General features: G+C 44.5%; 1 protein-coding gene across 1 annotated transcript in view; it reads left to right on the forward strand.

Moving 5' to 3' along the window:
• MYOF (myoferlin) overlaps nt 1–22,366 on the forward strand; it is a 386,224-nt gene that overhangs the window by 219,753 nt on the left and 144,105 nt on the right. The window contains 3 exon segments of the mRNA XM_029609901.1: nt 4,390–4,545; nt 10,898–11,029; nt 19,527–19,690. Of these exon segments, the coding sequence (XP_029465761.1) occupies nt 4,390–4,545; nt 10,898–11,029; nt 19,527–19,690 (452 nt within the window).

A 22,366-nucleotide genomic window follows, 5' to 3' on the forward strand; every position in this document is an offset into this window, starting at 1 on the left:
AGTCATTGTGTGGGCATTGGATGTGATTGGGTGGCGCTACTTATCCAGCTAACTTAAAGCCTCATTCACTCAGCATTTTTCCTATACACGCAGAATGGGAGAAAAGCCTTAGTGAAGTAGGCCCTTTGCCAAATAAGTAGCGGTATTCAAACTTATCCAGATAATTTAACTAAATAAGTTAGACCTACACCATAGTAGATCTAAACTTAGCCAGATAAGACTTATCCAGCTAAATAACAGCAAATTCAGGGATATTCAACAGCATAATTGTGCTGCTGAATATCCCCTGTAAGTTAGCTGGATAAGTCTTATCCGGTTAACTTAGCTGGCGATGTCCTAGAGATTGTTCTGATGTCAGTGGCTATTGATCAGTAACGCTGAACAAGCTAAAACTACAGCTCTTGGCAGCATTAATATTCAAACCAACAACATTCTTCATCTGTGTGCGTTTAACTTATGCTTATGCATTGCATCCTTGGGGTAACTTATCTATTATTTACCATCGGGCCGATACAGTAAAAACGCGGGAGAGCGGGCGCATAGGCCACTCTCCTCTGCACATGATTCAGTATTTTAATTTATTAAAATTAGGCCTGGCGATAAAAAGAGGCGCTAGGAACACTACCGCGTCCCTAGCACCTCTTTTTTGACGGAAGCGGCAGCTGTCAGCAGGTTTGACAGCCGACGCTCAATTTTGCCAGCGTCTGTTCTCGAGCCCGCTGACAGCCACGGGTTCAGAAACCGGACGCCGGCAAAATTGAGCGTCCGGTTTTCGACCTGCCAGCCGTGGGCCCCTTTTTAAATTTTTAAGTTTTTTTTTATTTTTTACTTTTTTAAACCTTCGGGACCTCCGACTTAATATCGCCATGATATTAAGTCGGAGGGTGCACAGAAAAGCAGTTTTTACTGCTTTTCTGTGCACTTTCCTAGTGCCCGGAGAAATTAGCGCCTACCTTTGGGTAGGCGCTAACTTCTGAAAGCAAAATGTGCGGCTTGCCTGCGCATTTTGCTTTCTGAATCGTGCGGGAATACCTAATAGGGCCATCAACATGCATTTGCATGTTGCGGGTGCTATTAGGTTAGGGGGGCTCGGACGCGTGTTTTGGACGCACATCCAAATGCCGGGTAACAGTGCGCTTCATCGGAGCGCACTGTACTTGTATCGGCCTGCTAGTTTGGTACTGGGCATGCTATCAGCAATCAATAACAATATATTGTTCTAACTGTGCCCAGGCAGAATATATGTTTTTTCTGCGCAGTAGCTATAGCAACTATTACCTTAGGCCTGTGTCCTTTCCAGCTTTACAGAAGTACTGTAACTTCCATGTGGCTTCTTATTCCTATACTACCTCTTTCCCTTTGTTCATCCTTTTAATTTCCCCTTATCTCCCTATCTCCTTATCTTCTCTCTCTTCTTGCTTGTTTCTTTTTCCCTTCTTTTGTTCCTCTATCTCCTTCCCAACTTTTTCTTCCCCCTTCTCCTCCCGCACCCCCCCTTTCCTATGCTTTTCTGTTTGGAAAAAGACATAAAGATCTAAACATTAATACCACAGGAGAAGGGTGGATTAGGGAACATATGATAGCGACATTTAAGTGCCTCCAGGGTATCAATGGCAAGGAGGCTCTGGAACGAGGGGCCATGGGATGAGGGTGAAAGGGAGTAGACTTGGCAGTAATCTATGGAACAATTTCTTAATAGAGAGGGTGGTGGATGCATGGAACACTCTCCCCAATAGAGGTGGTGGAGACAAGGGCGGTATCTGAATTCAAGAAAATATGGGATAAGCATAGGGGATCTTTGAGGTAATGGTAGGGCTTATAGAGCTGATCATTGGTTTGGATGGGCCATATGGTCTTTTTCTGTTGTCAAGTTTCTGTTTTTTTCCTCCTCCCATCTCTCAGGACCAAATTTCTCTCTCTCCTTCCTCCTCTCCTATGTTCCCTTATTACCGGCCCTGCAAGCTTTCTGCACCACTGCATGCAGCTAGCTCTTTCGGCTTTGGTCCCTCTGAGAGGCAGCTATTTTGTTTTGTTGCTGCTCCTACCAGCCCGTTCAGACTGGCTGTTCTTTTGCTAGCTTGTCCTACACTATCATGGGGTCCCAGTGTAATTGCACTGTTGACACTGGATTAGTGACAGCACTGGATGTATGCTTAATGATCCAGTTACTTTGCAACTCAGACTTCTGCATTTAGTGTTCCCTTGGGACAGACTGTGTGGCTCACATTAGATCATGCTTAAGTAGAAATATTGACTGCTGTTCTGAGTTGCTATCCTAATTACATACCATAGTAGGTAGATTCTATAATAAGGTAGTGTTGTATAGAAAAACCCAACACCTGTACCAGAATAATGATCATAGCCTAGAGAATGTTGCTGTACATCCCTAAGAAGCAGGCTCTGTCTGCCAACAAATACACTGAGCTCAGTGAAGTGTGAGGTTGATTCACTTTATTTAAGTTTGGCGCCTTCAGCCTGTAAAACAATACTGCTGTGCAAGTTAGTTTTGGAGTCTCTGGAGCAGAAAGGATCTCTTCTAGCACATAAAGAACAAGATGCATGCGTTCAGAACGATATGAGCAAAACCGAGGGAGCATAGATTTCAGCTCCTGCTGTTTACCTGCAGCTATTCATTTACACATTCTTTGCAATTCAGCAAACAACTAGTGCCTGCTCTACTAACTGATGCATCACGTGGCCCTGAGCTTGTGTTATGTCCGCGGTTCAGCGGACTGCTGCAGAAATGCCCACACACCGAGGAATGTTAGACTGTCTTTATGTTTCTGGAATGGTGAAGCCGATGCATTCCAGCTGTACTCCCTCCAGCACCCACGCCAGGAGCTGCTGGCTTGTCAGCCCGATGTGCCTCTTACCCTGGTTTTAAAAGGGCAGCCAACAGTATGGGGCCAGAACCGGGCTCAGATAGTCCAAAGAAAGTTAAAGGGATTTTTTTAAAATGAAAAATGTTTTAACTATTGAAGGATTGTAAACCACACATGGGGTGTTTGACTAAGTGTCTTTTGGTGAGGTTTGTTGAAAGGCTGATGTTTTTTAATTTGAAAGAGTTCAAACTGGGTTACTAGTGCTGCTGCTGAGTCCTGGAAACAGCTAATAGGTATCCAATTAAGATTTTGATACAAATATATATATTTATTTTAAATAATATCTTTATTCCTTTTACTCAGAATGAACCATACAATTGTATATGCATATAAACAGGAACGAATATACATTTTCCTCCTAACCCTGCATTCCTAGCCATCCCCCCCAAAAGTCCCTGTGTACAGTAAAATGCGAGAGAAGGAGGAGCACAAATACAAAGTTTTCACTCTTTTTAACAAAGGAGGAAATGAGTCCTGAAATGTCAACTTTCTAGGACTGTGGTTCACCTACCACCTGGAATCTGGCTGCAAGGACTGGTTCAGTTGGGTAATAAAAGGTCCCCAAATGCTAGGGAATTGTTTTTAGTCACTTTGTCCCTGCAACCCAGGCACCAGCATTTAGTCTAGCATTAGGAGGTCTAGCATTTCAGCGTGCCACAATGAGTAGGTGGGGGCATCTCCTGTCACCCAGCATACTAGGATACATCTTCGTGCGACACACAGGCCCTTCGTCACCAGACAGATATTTTTTTTTGTATAGATATAATAAGTGTCTGAATCTTTTCTGTTTCACCCCTTCATCCTGCTGCTTTGGGCTGCCAGCTCCAGTATAGTGATATGAGCCGTCATTGGCAGTTTTCCAAGGGCCCTGTCCCTATTTATTCCATCTAGCCAGACTTTTGGTTGAAACTTGAAAGGTCCGGACATCTGCTTTTTCCAGAATCCTGTACCAGCCTGTCAGCCGGCAGGTGCTGGTGTTGAGCAATAGTTGAGAGACCCTCCGTCTTTGATGGGGTGGGGGGCAGAGGAATGGGGTTGTGTGGTTTTGTGAACGCTGTGCGTGTGCAATTTAGATTGTAAACCTTTTGGGGATAGGGAAATACCTACAGTACCTGAATGTAATCCGCTTTGAAGTGTCAAAAAGGGGAATATAAATCAAATAAATAAATCACCCCTAACCCTGACTATCCAAGGAACGTGAACTGAGTCAGGGAATCGGACCCATTCAGGTTTCCTGCTCATGCTGCCACTGGACCATGTGAGTCAGCAGCATCAGCATATTTTGCAGTACTCAGCAAACAAGAAAAAGGCCTAGTTTATAGTAGATTTCCTTTTTGAGCTTGGATAGTCTGGAAACAAATTAATATACTTGAGCCTTTTTGAGGAGTCGGTTTTATATGGAAGGGTCTTGCTGAATCCGTTTTAAAGTTTGCAATCGTGTTGTATATCAATGTCTATTAACAGTTTTATAATGAGCCTACATTTTCATGTTCCTCCATTTGTACAGCCACAAAACAGTATGCCAGATGTGATCATCTGGATGATTCGTGCTGAGAAGAGATTGGCTTATGCTCGTATTCCAGCTCATCGGGTTTTATTTTCCACCACCAGTGAAGAAGCATCTGGCAAATTTTGTGGAAAAACCCAAACCATCTTTTTACAGGTATTATTTAGTTGTGTAAAAACTGAGGCGAGTAGGTTCACCAATCACACACGTGGAATGGCCAACAACAACAACAACAAAAAAAGGGGGGAAGGTTTAATATGACAGTAGTCTCAAATGGGTGAAAAGCATGTTTGTGTTGGGGGGGGGAAATAATCTTTTCTGCATTTTCTTCTTTTTTTGAGAACTGAGACGATGGGAAAAGACAGAATGTTCTCTGAAGCAGCTCACACATTCTGCAAACCCTCTCTTCTTCCCCTTGGGAGGAATTCTTTCCCTTCTATAAACTTGGCCGCAACTGGACATGAAAAAAGCTGTGGGGGTCACCGCAGCACAGGAAGTCTTGTACATGTGCAGCAGAGGCATTTAGTCTGTACCAGAAAGCTCTGGAAAGTTTGTTGTGCTCAGCTCTGCGTGCCGTCACATTTATTCAATGCGACCAATTAACCCACCTTTCTGAAAGAGAATTCACCCAAGGCAGGAACAGCAGGAAAGTCATGCAGTCTGGATCATGATACACAACCCACAACCCAGGAGCGAGCTGAGTGACTTTGTTTGCCTGCTGGGAATGATTTCTCATTCTGGGGCCTATTTATTAAAGTGTGGTATTTGTACAGCTGGGGAAGTTTAATGAATCTTGCATTAGTTTTCAGTGTGTTGCCACAGTCAGGAACTATGCATGTTCCTGGACATGGCAGTGCACTATGGTGACCCCCCCCCCCCCTTTGGGACATCTTATTTTAAAGAGATTGCATGCCCTTAAAGGTTCCTTACCAGAAAGTTCAAATATCCCTGGAGTGTAGCAGGAACCCCCCCCCCCCCCCCCAACTCGCTTTCTGCACCTTGATCTGTTGAAAAAATGAAAATTAGTCTGAAGTTTCCTTAGACCCCCATCCCCAGTTAAGTCCCTTTCTCTTGACAGAAATGCCCCCCCCCCCCCGCCACACACACCTGCTTCATGTCACCCCCCACCCTAAAAGCTTCCTTCAAATCCTGGTAGTCTAGTGTAGTGTTTCCCCAACCCTCTCCTGGAGGCACTCCTAACCAATCGAGTTTTCAGGTTATATTCGTAATGAATATGCATGTGCTAGATGCATATACATTGGAGATCCAGTGTGTGCAAATCTATCACATGCATATTCATTGTAGTAATTTTGAAAATATGACTAGATAAGTCTGCCTCCAGGAAAGAGTTGGAAAACAGTGGTCTAGTGGAGCCAAGAGCAACCTCCATTCAGTCCTGCCTTGCTGGTGCCATTAATGGCATTGGCAGACCCCAAGCTCTCCTTAGCCGCTTCCTCCCTCAGTTCACATGAAAGGAGCAAAGGGGCATTTGAGGCCAGCCAATTAGGAGCGCTAATTTGAAAAATGGCACTGCTGGAGCAAGAGGGATTGCCCCCCACTAGACCATCAATATTTGAAATTAGCTTTTGGAAGATCCGGGGAGGTGAGCTGGGGGTCATTTTTGTCAAAGAGTGGGTCTTAATTGGGGGTAGGGCCTAAGGGGGTTTGAGACTAAATTTTATTTTTTCGATGGGTGGGGGTGTGAGAAGAGGGTTGGGGTCGTGCTAGACTCCTAAGTACATTTTGAACATGCCAGTGGAGGTGGGGGAGCTCTTATGGGGCTGTACAGCCTCTTTAAATTGACCCTGGGGGCATCGGCATGCGTGTTAAAGTGTAACTAACTTTTGAGGGGTAGCACGCTGCTCTACTCAATTACATACCAATAAGCTGCTTTACATGTATTTGCCTGCAAAGCAGCTCATTTGCATACTGAGATTGAGAGCCAGGAAATAACACACACAACTTGCAAGTTCTGTGTGGTTTACATTTTTTCTGCGTAAACCTGTTTTAACAAATGGTAAATGCATTAATGCAGCTTAGTAAACAGGCCCTTCTGCCTTCATTCAAAAAGCCAAAGGCAGCATGTTCTGAAGTTCATGAAAGCAACTCTGTTAACTTTTCATAAACAATTATTTATTCATTTTAGTCGTTTTAGTGATTAAAAATCGTTCAAAGCAATATACAAATTTACAAAATACAATAGATGCATGCAAACAATATACAATAGTAAATAGTCCTGATACCCAATCTACTGCCTGCAAAGCAGTTTACTGTACATTTTTCCTACTCTTAAATGTTAAATATCAAAGGCCATTGACATCAGCCACATTTTCAGCTTTTTGCTTAACTGCCTCAATTAGATTAAGCTACAGCTGTGGTGGTGGAAAGAAAAGCAGAGACCCCAACTCCTGCAAGTTTTTATCAGGTCTTGTTCAGCAAGTGTTATGTGTACAATCCATATCACAGTTCCATGCACACAGGGCCGGTGCAAGGGGATTGGGTGCCCTAGGCACCTTCAGCCTTGTTCCGCCCCCCCTGTCGTGCCGCTCCCAGCCCCGGTCGCAGCCCCGACTCCTCCCCCCCCCCAAAAAGAAAACTTACAAAATACCTAGTGGTCCAGGTGGGGCCCCGGGAGCGATCTGCTGCTCCCGGGGCCTCGGCTGCCACTAAGCAAATGGCGCCGGTGGCCTTCAGCCCCTATCATGTGACAGAGGCTACCAGTGCCATTGGTTGGCCCCTTTCACATGGTAGGGGCTAAAGGCCACGGCACCATTTTGCTTAGTGGCAGCCGAGGCTCCGGGAATGGCAGATCACTACCGGGCCCTCCACTGGACCACAAGGGGGGCGTCGGGAGGGTGGCATGGTGAAGCGGCAGGGGCTGGCAGAATTTAGAAAGGGCACTTTTTGCCCTTTCAAAATTCTGCCGCAGCAACCCCTAAATCGCAGCGCCCTAGGCACAGGCCTAGCTCGCCTAGTGGTTCCTCTGGCCCTGCGTGCACACGCCACTAAGCTTGCTGTTCTGCCCAGTCGTCTTTTCCTATGCAGTTCTTTTTCAGCCTTGATAAACTGACTGTAGATTGATGTTGACCTGTGGTTTAAGATTTCTTGGGATTTGGAAGGGGGAAGATTTTCTTCAGAGTTCAATAAATGTCTTCTAAGTAGACATCTTGGAGGTAAATACATTGACAAGTCCACACTGCAGGCCTAGTGCAAGGAGAAGACATTACAAAGTTTAACATGAATTATACCCTGACATTGCAGTCTGACATTGGGTCTGACATTGCAGTCTTCCAATAACTTATCAAAGATAGAATTTGCCCTATTCAACTCAAAACATCTGACAATTGGCCTAATCTATGCTCCTCCTGGATTACTGGAAGCAGACCCATCCGTTATCATAGAAATGACAGCAAAACACCTTAACTCCAGGAAACCTACTATCCTCATGGGAGATTTTAATTTGCACGTAGATACCCAACCTCATTCCACCAACTGTAAAACTCTTCTCACCTCTCTCAACAATATGGGTTTCAGACAAATAGTGACTGAACCAACCCACAAAGCAGGCCATATGCTGGACCTTATCTTCATAAATGAAGGAATCACAACCCACACCACTCCAACTTGCACTCCGATACCGTGGTCAGACCACCGACTCATATCATCGGTGTTAAAAATAAAAGAACTTCCACAACAATCCACACAACCAATAACTATATCGTTCAGGAAACAGTGCTCAGGAGACCAACTCAGTGAACACCTGGCCAAGGAACTAGAGCACCTAGACCTCTCCGACGCAAACTCAGCAACTTTATCATGGACCAACATCACTAAAAAGGTGGCAGATCAAATATGCCCCATGACAACTAAAGTTATCAATCCAAACAAAGACAAAAAGAGACCCTGGTTCACACCGGAACTTAAAATACATAAACACGAGTTGAGATGCAAGGAACAAAATTGGCGAAAAAACCCATCTTCAACCACCCTCCTCACCTACAAATCATGCCTTAACTCATACAGAAACAACATCAACACAACAAAGAGAATATTCTTCTCTAAAAAAATACACCACCTCATTTTCGATTCAAGAGCTCTTTTCTCATACGTATCTACCCTCACAAAACCCCCGGCGCCTGCCATTCCTGACGATCAAGCACTCAATAAAGCGAACGAGCTGGCAGTCTTTTTTGACAACAAAATCACTTCACTCCTAGCCCCCCTCAAGGGACCTTCTTCACATCCAAACCACGTAATCAACCTCAGCCCCCAATCATCGCGATCAACTGCCCAACATTCTTCACTCTCAATCGCTCAACAACCAACACTCTCAACAGAACAACAACCATCGCACCCAACCGTACAACAACCTAACACCTCACCAATAGTTCTCAACACTTTTGAGCCCACTTCCACATTAGAAATAGAGAATATTCTCAAGAAAATAAAACCATCCTCCCATCCATCAGACCATATTCCATCCAACAAACTGAGTCTGATCACAAACACTATAGCCAAACCTTTAGCAGACATCATTAACTGCTCTCTCACCCAAGGACATGTCCCGAACCAACTCAAGTTAGCCATGCTCAAACCGCTCCTCAAAAAACCCAACTTACCTACATCAGACCCAGCTAACTTCAGACCCATAGCAAACCTCCCTATGATAGCCAAAGTTATGGAGAAAGTTGTCAACAAACAACTTACAGAATTTCTTGACGAAAATAATATCCTCACCTCAAACCAATTTGGCTTTCGTAAGACTATGAATACCGAATCGTTACTAACATCTTTATCAGACACCATCATCTTCAACCTTGAAAAGGGCCAACCTTGCCTCCTCGCTCTCCTGGATCTCTCATCAGCGTTTGATACCGTAAACCACACATACCTCCTGCAACGATTAATAGACATCGGCATTTCAGGAGCAGCTTTTAACTGGTTCAAATCGTTTTTGGAGAACAGATCATACAAGGTCAAGATAAATAACAAAGAGTCCCACACCATCGATTCCAAGAGGGGGGTACCGCAAGGATCATCCCTCTCTCCGACTCTTTTCAATATTTATCTGCTCCCACTATGTCAACTACTCACTAACCTTAAGCTAAGACATTACCTATACGCGGATGATATTCAAATCCTCATCCCTATAGAAGACTCCCTACACAAAGCCATATCATATTGGAATAAATGTCTGTCTGCTATCAACAATCTACTTACCAGCCTCAACTTGGTCCTAAACAAAAACAAAACCGAAATCCTCATTATAGCACCGGAAAACTATACCCCCCTTCACATTCTAACACTAATCAACATCCGGACACCACCGGGCACTTCATCACGCAACAAGTTAAAGATCTGGGAGTCATCATAGACAGCAGACTCAATCTCAACAAATTTGTCAACAACACAACAAAAGAATGTTTCTTTAAACTTCAAACATTAAAGAAACTTAAACCACTCCTCCTATACAGGGACTTCCGTATGGTTTTACAAGCCATCATACTCCCAAAATTAGACTACTGCAACTCTCTCCTCCTAGGCCTACCAGCATGCACCACCAAACCACTTCAGATGGTCCTGAACGCCTCAGCAAGAATTCTTTCAAATGCCAAGAAAAGAGATCATATCACCCCAATCCTCCACTACCTCCACTGGCTCCCAATCAAATACAGGATCCAATTCAAATCTCTAGCGATGATACATAAGGCCTTATACAACATCGCGCCTCTCAACTTAACATTTCAAATTCAACTACACACATCCGTAAAACCTACCAGAAGCGCTTATCAGAACAGACTAATCACACAACCGGCGAAATCCGCTCTAAGGAAACGTGCACTGTCGACAGCGGGCCCTTCACTTTGGAACTCGCTCCCTCCAGACCTGCGTCTGGAACCATGCCACATTACATTTAAAAAGAAACTTAAGACTTGGTTATTCAAACTAGCCTTCCCCTAGAACCAAGAACAAAAAAAAAAAAAAGTCTTTTCACTCCCACAATGATATTTTTTCAGATCTTTTTTAATCTTCATTATTCAATTAGAGATTCACACATTCATGCTGTCTACATACAGTCTACATACACATTCATGTGGACTTACATATCTCCATGTTATTTTTGGATTTATTAACCGCATGTCTATTAATGGTTTAATAGTATTTACTATTTGCCTACTTCTATTAAGTTGTTTCAAAGTAAAAACTTTACTTCGTTTGTTTCAATGTTAAAACTTGTTTACTTCTTTTTGCTCAATGTAAAACTTCGTTGTTTAATACTGTTCTATGTAAACCGCAAAATGTAGCGATTGTTACTGTTATATGTAAACCGGGGTGATATGTATATTATACAGGAACCTCCGGTATATAAATTATTTAAATAAATAAATAAATTATATAGTTGATATTTTTATTGCACATGAAGCAGTTTCTATACATTTTTCCTAACTATTGTCAAGTTTACTATAGAACAATGAAGAATAACTATCTTTCTTTTCATGTATTTCAGTATCCACTAGACAAGAACAAAGGCACCAAAGTTCCTGTTCTGCTGAGAGTTAACATTTGGCTTGGATTGACTGCAGTTGAAAACAAGTTTAACAGCTTTGCAGAAGGAACCTTCAGTGTCTTTGCAGAAATGGTATTGCCAATGTTATTAAACCTTATCTCATCAACAAAGTGTGCTTGTAGAATAGACCATGGACAGAGCACAAGCTTTATTCCAGGACTATATCAGAAGTCCGTTTCTAACCTGAATGCAATGTATACTGATTGCAGAGATTCTAAGAAACCAGGTTGGTCAAGTGGCATTTGAGAACCTAGTTGGGAATTGCTAGAAAGAACCACATGGGCAGATTTTCAAAGGCTATGCATGTAAGCTGAGGAAATCTGCCCCTGCGCGCGCCGAGCAAAAGCCCCGGAACGCGCGTATGTCCCGGGGCTTGTAAAAAGGAGCTGTACGGGGGCGTGGCCAGGGGGCGTGGCGGTGGTCCGGGGCGGTCTGGGGGCGTGGCCGAGTGCCCCGACACAGCGGCCTGTGTCGGGGCCTGCCGTGCCAGCAGACATTCGACACGCACAAGTTACGACTGCCCGGAGGCAGGCGTAACTTCCTGGATAAAGATTAGGAGGGGGATTTAGGTAGGGCTGGGGGGTGGGTTAGATAGGGGAAGGGAGGGGAAGGTGGGGGAAGGTGGAAGGAAAGTTCCCTCCGAGGCCGCTCTGATTTCGGAGCGGCCTTGGAGGGAACAGGCAGCGTGCGCAGGGCTCGGCGCGCGCAAGGTGCACAAATGTACACCCCCTTGTGCGCACTGACCCCGGATTTTAAGATATGCGTAGCTACGCGCGTATCTATTGAAATCCGGCGTACTTTTATTTGCGCTCGTGCTTTTTTTTTAAATGTACCGTATTGTGCACAGCTAATTGCCTTTCTGTTCAGGGTTATAATTTACGCCACTACATTTCAAGTTAAACACTGTAATACAGTCATAGTGCACCTGCATTTAAGGAAACTAGTCCAGTGATGAACTGTACCAATCCACTGCCCTATGGCTTTGTTTGTGTAATCCATGGGATTTTACTGTTTTTTTTTAGTATATAAAACCTGAATTGTGAGACTCATTACACTGAACTGGATAAAGTATTTTCCCTATGCCGGTTTGGTGCCTTGGGCTGAATTTCCACTTCACCCGCCAATATGCTCTTACCTCAAACAACTTTGCCTCTGCTCTATGTGATTAGCTATTAAAGTAACTTGTTGTAAATGTTATAGAAGACAATTTTCAAAGCAATTAGTGCAGGTAAAAAGCATTTTTCTTAGCATTCAGATAAGTGGATCTACGATCAGTGGGTTATGGACCTCTACCAGCAGATTGAGAAGGAGCAAAGCTGATGTCATGGTATATATACCCCTGCAGTGACATCAGCCTGCCAGTATTCTCTGACTCCAGCAGATGGTGGACGTGCATCTCCCTACTGGGGATTGCATTAAAAGTTTTTTGTTTTTGTTTTGTTTTTTTTTTTATAGAAGGAGAAAATAAGAAAAAAGTTTCTCTCTCGCCTGTGATGATACCTTATGGTCCCTCCTTCAGTCGAGTTTCCTGAGGTGATCTCTTCATATCCTTTCCTCAAATGAGTGCCTTGGTCCATAGCTGGTTTCTGCCAATGTGGACTTAGCTGTAAAAAAGAAAAAAAAAAAACCTGAAAGGCAAGCAGGTGCAGGAGCCAAGCATGGCGGTGAATGTATATGCCCTCTACCCCCACAGCCGGAGACCAACTCTGTACTTGGCCGGGTTGGGCTGAGCTCAGGTAAAGAGAAAAAAAACCCGGCTTAGATTGTTTGCCATGTGATAGGCTGCAGCAGCGTTCGCGTGCCTTTTCTCTACACATAAGGCTGCCCTCTTCAGGTACATCGGTTCACGTTTACACATCCAGCTGTGTGACTAGTTGTGCGCCTAGCTGGCGCTCAGTTGGGCGCATAAGATCTACCTGGACGCTCAGTGCGTATAGGGGTGCTTAGGTGGAGGCACAGTGGTGCTCTTAAGGGCACCTAGCTGGGCACTCAAGTTGTGCACCTATCTGAATAGTGCATTAGACGCCTAACTTTTGAGTGCCTGTTTTTTGAGCGCTTAATTTTTTTTACAAGTGCCTATTGTGAGCACAGCTGGGCACCCAGTTCTCAGACACCTGTTTGGAGCATACTGACAAATGATTATGGTGCCGATAGCAAAGAAGCCTTTGTGCTGCTTGCCACATTTGGGCGTCTCAGCCTGGCATCTCCTCTAACTTGTGTCAGCACTGTTTGGAGACTCAGGCAGACTTGTCTCTGTTGACTTTGCTAAACCCGGTCCTTCCCAGCATGTGGGAATGGAAAAAGAGTTGCCAGAGGTTTCGCCTGGAATTGGGGCTCCCTTAACTGGTTTGTCAGTGGAGGGAGGTAGTTCAGCAGGCATAGGACTGACGCCCCCTGGTTTTGGCATGCACCCTCTGCCTTTTCTTGGGTGGAATTTTTTCAAAGGCTGCAGATCTTTCTTCAAGTGCAGTCATTGGCCCTGGCCAATCTTAACAGATCAGGATCGCAGGCTGTAGATTCTTGTGCACCTGGTGTTGCGGGTAAGCGTCAGAGTACGCCTAGACCTGCTGCAGATATTGCCAATAGGGACCCAGATGGCACGTATGATGAAGCCGATCCTTACTCCCTGGAGGATGGGGAAATTCTTCCGGGACTGTAGCCGTATAGAACTATGTAACGTTTCTTTCATAGAGATGAGTTACCGGCTCTAATTTCCCAGACAATGAAGATGCTGGGGGTACTGGGGGCTAATTCCATGTCTGAGCCAAAGAAAGATCCCGTTTTGATTTCTTTGCGTAAAACCTCATGTTTCTTCCTTATTATGGAGGCTATTCAAGAATTGATTGATCTTGAATGGGGTGCCCGGGAAACTAATTTTAAAGGGGGACTAACCTTGGAAGGGCTATATCCCTGGATCCGTTGCGAGAGAGCAACTGCGCTTTCTGAAAGTGGATGGACTTGTGTGTGCTGTCACTAAGCACATTGAAGGATGCACAAGATAAAAGACATGAGTTCATCCTTAAGCAAGTCCTTGAAGCGATGGCAATGAATTTGCAGATAGCTTCTTGTTGCTTCCTGGTGGCTCGCACTTGTTTACTTCTTTCACAGGAAGTTGTTGAATCTGATATGGATTCCAGGACAGTGATGGAACCGGCAGCCGCCTTTTTGGCGGAAGCAGGCTGTTTCTTGGTCCGCACTTCAGTCAGAGGGGTGGCTTCGGTAATAGAGACCAGGCATCAGCTGTGGTTCAGGAATTGGTCGGGCCGATACAATTTCAAAGTCTAATTGTATGAAATTGCCCTTTAAAGGATCACTCTTGTTTGGGAGTATGCTGGAAAAAATGGCCAATAAGTGGGGTGAGGCCCAGGTCCTTGGTTGCCGGAGGATAAGAAGCAGACGCCGCAATGCTTTGGCACAAGAGGTCGTGCTAGGGGTTTCAGATGCTTTCGACTCTATAGAGGTGCAGCTTCCCAGAGGACTCAACCTTTAGATAGGTCTCAGACTTTTCATCCCAGGCAGCCCATGAGGGGCACAGGCTCAGGTAGTGGTGCTCCCCTAGCCTCTCAATGAATGTGTGCTGACCCACCCCTGGGAACAGGAGGTAGAGGGTCGCCTCTCTCTTTTTTTATCGAAGGTGTGTCGAGATCATGTCAGGTCAGTGGGCTGGTGGAGGTGATAAGAGATGGTTATGCTATGGAGTTTCTCAATGTCCCTCGAAATGTCTTCATGGTGTCTTCCTGCAACACTCTGCAGAGAGGACAAGCAGTGAAGTGTACATTGTCAAGGCTCCACAGCCTATGGACTGTAGTTCCAGTGCCCACATTACAAGAAAATATGGGCTGATATTCCATTTATTTCATTGTGCCCAAGAAGGAGGGCCTCCTTTCTTCCCATTTAAGTTCTGTACCTTCATATTACCATCCACCTGGAGCATCAATGGTTTTTGCATTTCATTGATTTGGGGGCAACATTATCAGTTCGAGCACTGCCTTTTTTGGGTTGGCAACAGTGGCCATAATCTTTTCCAAGATTATGGTTGTAGTAGCAGCAGTGTTGGAAGAGAATGGCGTTCTGGTTCACCTGTACTTTTCAACTGGCTGATTCAGGCCAAGAGTCTGGAAGAGAGCCTTCGGATCTCATGCAAGGTGATCTCCTTGCTTCAGGAACTAGGTTGGGTAGTGAACTTGGCCAAGAGCAATCTACAGCCATCCCAGACACTGGAGTATCTCGGTGTTCAGTTTGACCTGAAGCAAGGCAGGGTCTTCCTGCCGGAGGGCTCCATTCAGAAACTGATGGTGCAGGTGAGACTATTGATAGAAACAGTATGCCCGACAGTGTGGTCTTATCTTCAGGTGCTCGGGTTGATGGCGGCCACCCTAGAGGTGGTTCCGTGGGTGAGGGAGCATATGCACCCTCCTCAACGCACTCTGCTGGCTTATGGGAGTGCACAGTCTCAAGACTATTAGATACCTGCCAGTGGAGATAAGCATACAGCTGCAGTGGTAGTTGCAAGCGGACAATCTAAGGAATGGGGGTTTCCTTACGATCACAGGACTGGCTAGTATTCATGATGAATGCAAGCATCCAGGGTTGGGGGACCCACTGTCAGGAGTTGATGGCGCAAGGGCGCTGGAGTACAGAAAAGTTTCTCTGGAGCATCAATTGGTTAGAAACCCATGCTGCCCGGTTGCATGCTTACGATTGGTTGACAGGGTCACGTGGTTCGGATGATGTCAGACAATGCAACAACAGTGGCTTATATCAATCACCAGGGAAGGAAGCAAGAGCCAGCAACTGTTGTAGGAGATAGCCCAACTCATGGAAAGGGAGGAAGTGCATCTTCAGGAGATCTCAGCCTCCCACATTGCAGGAAAAGACAATATAAGAGCCGACTTCTTCAGCATATAGAATCTAGACCCAGGAGAATGGAAATTGTTTAAAGGAGGCGATCCAGCTCATAGTGGACTGCTGGGGTGTCCTGTTTCTAGGCTTGCTAGCAACATCTCACAATGCAAAAACTTTCTAATTTCTTCAGTTTCAGGAGAGATCAAAAGACCTTGGGCATGGATGCCCTCATGCAGGGGTGGTTGATGGCAAGCTCCTATATGCCTTTCCCCTCGACCCATGTTGGGCAGAATGATTCAGAGGTTCGAAAATCACGAGGATGGTGCTTCTGGTACCACCAGATTGGCCTAGGAGGCTGTGGTTTGTAGATTTGCGAAGGCTCCTGATGGACTCTCCTATCTGATTACCAGTTCACAGAGATCTGCTATGGCAGGGGTCTGTTCTTCCCGTAGATTTTGTCTTATGGTAAAGCCCTTGAGAGGACTTGAATGCTGAAGCATGATTGCGACTTTGCTACGAGTGAGAAAGTTCTCCACTTCCTTAGCCTATGAGCGGGTTTGGTGAGAATTTAAGGCTTGGTGTGAGGATCGAGTGGTTCTCCTCATTTGGTCAAGATCCCACTCATTCTGAAATTTTTGCAGGATAGATTGAGTAAGGGGTTTGGCCTTAATTCATTGAAGGTACTGGTTGTGGCTCTTGCCTGTTTCCGAGGTCAGGTGACTGGTGAACCCTTGTCGGCTCATTCAAATGTGGCTCATTTCTTAAAAGGGGTGACGTATCTTTGTCCTCCCCTGTGGATGCCAGTGCCCTTGTGGAGTCTTAATCTGGTTTTGGATTTTTTTGGTGGGTCCCACCTTTTCAACCCCTGCATAGCCTTTCCTTGAGGTTACTTACCTTGAAATCGGTGTTTTCTTATGGCAGTTTGTTCTGAGTGTTAAAGTCTCTGAACAGCAAGCCTTGTCTTGCTGGGATCCCTTTCTGCGAATGACTCCAGGGGCGATACAATTGCATACTGTTCCATTTCTTTTACCAAACATGGTCTCGGATTTTCAACTGATTCAATTTCCCTGCCTACTCGGGAGAGGGATGTGGATGAATATCGCTGGTTACAGTCCTTGGATGTCAAGAGGCATATCTTGAGGTATTTAGAGGTTTATGAGCCTTTCAGGAAGATGAACTGGCTGTTTTATACTCCATGATGTGAGTAAACAGGGTGAGCCAGCATCATGGGCTACAATAGCCCGCTGTAAGTATTCACGGCTGTGTATGTGAATGTTGAGCAGCCATTGCCTAGACAGGTTAGGGCTCATTCCACTAGGGCTCAGACAGTATCAAGGGCAGAGATTAGATTTCTGTCTCCCATCGAGATTTGCTTAGCTACGACGTAGTCCTCTTTACATACCATTTCCAGGCATTATTGCCTAGATGTGCAGGCCCACGAGGGCACAGCCTTTGTGCATGCGATATGATAGGACCATAGGCAGCCTACCACCCTATTCGAGAGTAGCTTTGGTATATCCCACTGCCCATGGGATCTACCCATCTGAATGCTAAGAAAAGAGAAATTACTATGTACCTCCTTTGTCTGTCGGATAGTGGTGCTATTGTCCTCCTGCGTGGCTGTGTGTTCCAGGAGTTACTGGTATCAATTCAGTCCCTAGATTAGTGTTATTGCACTCCTTGTCTGAGCTCAGTGGTTTCCTGTTGGCAGAGTGCTGGAGTGATTACCTGTCAATAATCAAGTTTGTTAGTTTGTCCGCATTTGGCTTTTGTAGAGAATACTGGCAGGGTGATTTTAGTGGAGAGATATATATACGTTTGCTCATCTCCATCTGCTGGTAGAGGTGCATATCCCACTGCTTGTGGATTCCACCTATCCACCTCAGGGTCATGCTTAGGTTGAGAGAGGAAAAGTACATGCATGGGCTACATTGGCAAATCTTTTTCATGCACTGTTTGAGCAAAATTCTAACTGCAATAAAAAGCAGGGTGATAGAGACTGCGTGTGCTTTGTACCTACAGCAGGTTTCAAAGTGAAAGAACTTGCAGACTTTTCATAATTGGTGTTGTAATGCCTACAGGCAAAAGGTTCTGGTGGATCTTTGTCCCAATGCAGACTGTCTGAAAATTGTCCCCAAAATGTCTTACAGAATTGATAGGATGATGGTGGTTTACAGTTTTACCACATAATGTTCCATGTACCCTTCTCCTTCCCCCACTCCCTCACCTCTTCTTTTTCCTGGGACCCCAATTGGAAGCCAAGCTTTTGCCTTAATCTGAATTGGCTCAGTCATCAAATTTTAAAATGTTGAATAAAAGGAATTGTTTGATTTTTTTTTATTTTTATTATTATTAGTAGTATGAGGGAAGGTATAAGCGGTGGCCTGAATGGAGGTAATTACATCATAGAACACATAACACAGATATGTAAAAGGTTACTAAATATTGTAAAACTTTGGTAAAATAACAGTAAAGACTAATGTCACACAGCATTACATCAATATTACATGAATCAGTAAAAAGCAAATAGCATTATAATAATAACAGAAGATTAAAATGTATACAAAAAGATAAAGAAGGATAACTTCCTCACAGTCCATCTACTGTGAGTCAACATATCCATGAAAAGATTGAGGGACATGGGCCCAGAGACCCCACAAAGTGGCTGGCGGAGCTCCTCTGTTGGATCATCTAAAGAATATTGTCAATTACTCGTTCCTTATACTCTCATTTTCTGGCTTTCATCCAGGTTTTGTAAAGCCAGTTCTAATTAAAACTCAGTTTCAACAAGATTTATGGTTCAGCTATGGCTTGTTAGAAACAGCCTGTGCTTGACTCTAAGCACTGACCTTTACTGGCCTTATCAGTTAGAAAAACAGATGTCTCTTGATCTTAACTAAGCTTGTTATTATGAGGCAGATTGAAGAAGAAAAAAAATATGCAGCAGTATAATGTTTAAAAAATGTGTTAACAATCTTTATGCTAAGCTGTACACTATATATTGATCCACATTTATTAGTTTATTGCTGATTTCTTTGTTCTGGTATTAACCCCCACCTGCACATCACAGTCTTCTGGGAAATTAAAAAAATAACTCCTTAAAATAATTTTAATACAGAAGGTGCCAAAGTAGAGGCCTCCAGAGGATGAGGCTTCTTGAGTGGAAATGTTTTTACGCACTGACGATTACTGCAGTTTCTGTGCAGCATAAAGAATCTGAACCCTCCTCTGAAAGACTTTCACATAGCGTGGAATGATCCCACAAACTTTGTTCAGTTTTAAATATGCCATTGTGGCTAGTTGCAGATTTACCAGGAGCATCCCTCATCTGGTACTAGATCAGCAAATCGCACCAGAATGGCTAATGTTATAAACAGTTTCATATAAGACCAAACCCCAAATACAAAGCTGCCTGACAATGTCACATCAGATAGGCCTGGATACATTTAAATGGAACTCTTGGTTATATATTGCAAGACTTGACACTAGTGAAACTTCAGATTAATTCAGGTTCATAGTCCTTCTGGCCAGCACTTTTGCAAGCCTGTACTTTTTGGTTTGAAAATCGGTTCTGCTTTCTGAAGCTATCCAGTTTCAGAGAGTGCTTGATTTTTAGTGATGTGATAGGTCACTGTTGAACAGTTAAGTGATCATATTCACTCAAGTCATTTTCTGTGCATTTTGATGTCATTGTTTTTTTTTTTTCTTCCTTTTGACTGATTAGTATGAAAACCAGGCACTCATGTTTGGAAAATGGGGTACCACAGGTCTCCTGAAGCGTCACAAGTTCTCTGATGTCACAGGGACAATCAAGCTGAAGAGAGAGTTCTTCTTGCCTCCAAAGGGCTGGGACTGGGAAAGCGACTGGATAGTTGATCCTGAAAGAAGGTTGGCTTTCAAGTTTTATAGTCCATTAAAAACATCAAAGCTCTGCATCCTGAGACCGCACAAGTTCGAAGGTTTAGATCTTTTTGCCTCATTTCTCTATGAACATAAAATGAAGTTTCTTGACACCATCATCCCCATCCCTGTCCCCTCTTCGGTTTGTTTTTACATTATCTTTTTGCCCTCCTAATTATTTGTTTTTGAAAAGTTAGAGACCTTTCTCTTCTCCTTCATTTGTGTATGTCTTATGACTATAGATGATGCTTTTATAATAAATGAATGAAAGAGCAGCCACATGGGATGACAGTCCCTATGCTAATAGCATGCTGCATGACAGTGGGATATGAAAGGAAGTGGAGTTTAGCCAATGCGGGGGGAAGGCATTTGTGTTTTGAATGGTTAACATTTTTTTTAAATTTCCCAGCAAAACCACGGTAATATACAGAAAGGCTCTGAGCATTTACAAGCACTTACCATAAATCAACACACTTAATTTAACCGTACCAAATGCAAACAGTTACTTTGATACTCTGCCTTTAAATATTATTATAAAGGCAATTAACAATGAACAAATTATAGGACAAAACCTAAAACAACAATTTAACATAATATAAAACAAAACACAATAAAGCGCAATCAAAATTCTGTAAGTCAAAACCCACATTAAGGGCCGGATTTTTTAAATGCCCTGCGCACGCTGGCGCACCTATTTTGGCATAGACCGCTGGCACGCGCAAGTCCCGGGGCTTCGTAAAAGGGCGGGGGAGGGGGCATGTCCGGGGTAGTCAGGGGCGGGGGCGGGACCGGGGGCATGGTCGGGGCCTCTGGACCAGCCCCTGGGTTGGGTGATGGCGCTCCAGCAGTTCCGCTGGCACACCATCACCCACAGGCCATAAATCACTTTCAGCAGGCGTAAATCTGCCAACAAAGGTGGGGGGGGGTGGTTTAGATAGGGCCGGGGAGGTGGGTTAGGTAGGGGAAGGGAGAGGGGAAGGTGCGGGGGGGGGGGGGTTGGAAAGAAAGTTCCCTCCGAGGCCAGCTCCGTTTCGGAGGGAGGGGGAACAGGCCTTGGAGGGAACAGGCAGCACGCGCCGGGCTCGGCGCGCGCAAGTTGCACAAATGTGCACCCCCTTGCCGCGCGCCGACCCCAGATTTTATAAGATACGTGCGGCTACGCGTGTATCTTATAAAATCAGCGTACAAGGCTTGACAAAATAGCCAAGTCTTTTATCATTTCTTATGTTTTTACAAAATCATAAGAACATAAGAAAATGCCATACTGGATCAGACCAGCATCCTGTTTCCAACAGTGGCCATCCAGGCCATAAAACCTGGCAGAGCATAACTCACAGCAATGAATTCCACAGTATTTGGCCAGATAAATAAAGAAAAAACAACACATTGATAAAAACCTAATTTTAATAGAAGATGGTTCTAACTGTGAACAATGCAGGGAGCTGCCTGGAATATAAGGAATTGATAAATTTGCCAAGATACTGAGGTTTACCTTTTGCAAATTGCCTTTGAAAATGAAAGTGCAAATTTTAACTATTCAATTTCTATACATTAGCTAAAGCAGTTTGACTAAAATATATGCAACTAAAACCTCTACTGGGTTACTGTGCCATGAACCTCTTGTACACAGCTTCCTAAAGTTTCTGCCTTTTTTATCCCCTTTTTCCCTTTCTGTATATTCTACTTGTTTAAGCAGCCGGGCCCAGATATACGCATAGGTGACAGAGACAACTACCTGAGGCACAAACTATAGTTCTGTCCTATTCATTGTACTGATCTGAAGCAGAAAGAAGCATGACTCAATCCCAGGCCCGGGTTTGCCAGTGATGAAAATCTTCTGGTGATGTCCATGGGAACAAAATCTGTCAGGGATATGGCATACAGGCCTTGCAGCTGCCACACCCCTGCCCCTTCCTCCTCTATGGGCTTTCTGTTACCATGAAAATCCTGCTAAGGGCAGCAGGGCCACTGCAGTGTCTGTGTTAGGTCCCATGTTTTTTCTTCCTGTTCTTGCAGCCTGAATATTTCCACCTGACCCAGGACTAGCCAAATAAGGTGAAAGTAAGCTGGTGATGAGGAAGAGAGAACAGTAGGAGGAAGAGAAACCAGGAAGGGACTATGAGGGATGCAGGACCTGGAGGGACCTGGGGAAGGGGCTGTGGCAGAGGAGGGTAGGATGCAGAGAAACTCCTCCTTTTGAGCTTCTAGTTCAGTGGTAATAGGACTGGGATCTGATGTCATAAACCTTCATTTGCAACTCTTCAAGTTTTCTATTTTTCCCCCCTATTTTATAATCCCTCCTAACTAACTTAAGCCCCTGTAGTGACAGTCCTTAGCTAGGGACCGTGTTCCAGGATTCCTTCTGAACCCCTGTAATCTTGAGTCCTAAATCCAACCACTGGGTGTCACCATTGCATAATGTCATGGCTTCCCCTCCCACTAGGCACTGTAGATTCTGACTCTGCCATATCCCCAGCCCTGGCTGACCCAGGTTACGGAAGACCTGAGCCAGAAAATCAAGCCCAGTCGCTTTGAAATATCTTCCATCTGCATGGGTCATGCTGGAATGTAAATAAATGAAAGCCATCTCTCAAGACTTGCCATGATGTAGTGCCTGGTGAATGCCAAGGAATTTTCCTCGCTGATGGTGCTCCCAGCAGCTCG

Source organism: Rhinatrema bivittatum, chromosome 7 (genome assembly GCF_901001135.1).
Source record: "Rhinatrema bivittatum chromosome 7, aRhiBiv1.1, whole genome shotgun sequence".
NCBI classification, from domain to species: Eukaryota; Metazoa; Chordata; class Amphibia; order Gymnophiona; family Rhinatrematidae; genus Rhinatrema; species Rhinatrema bivittatum.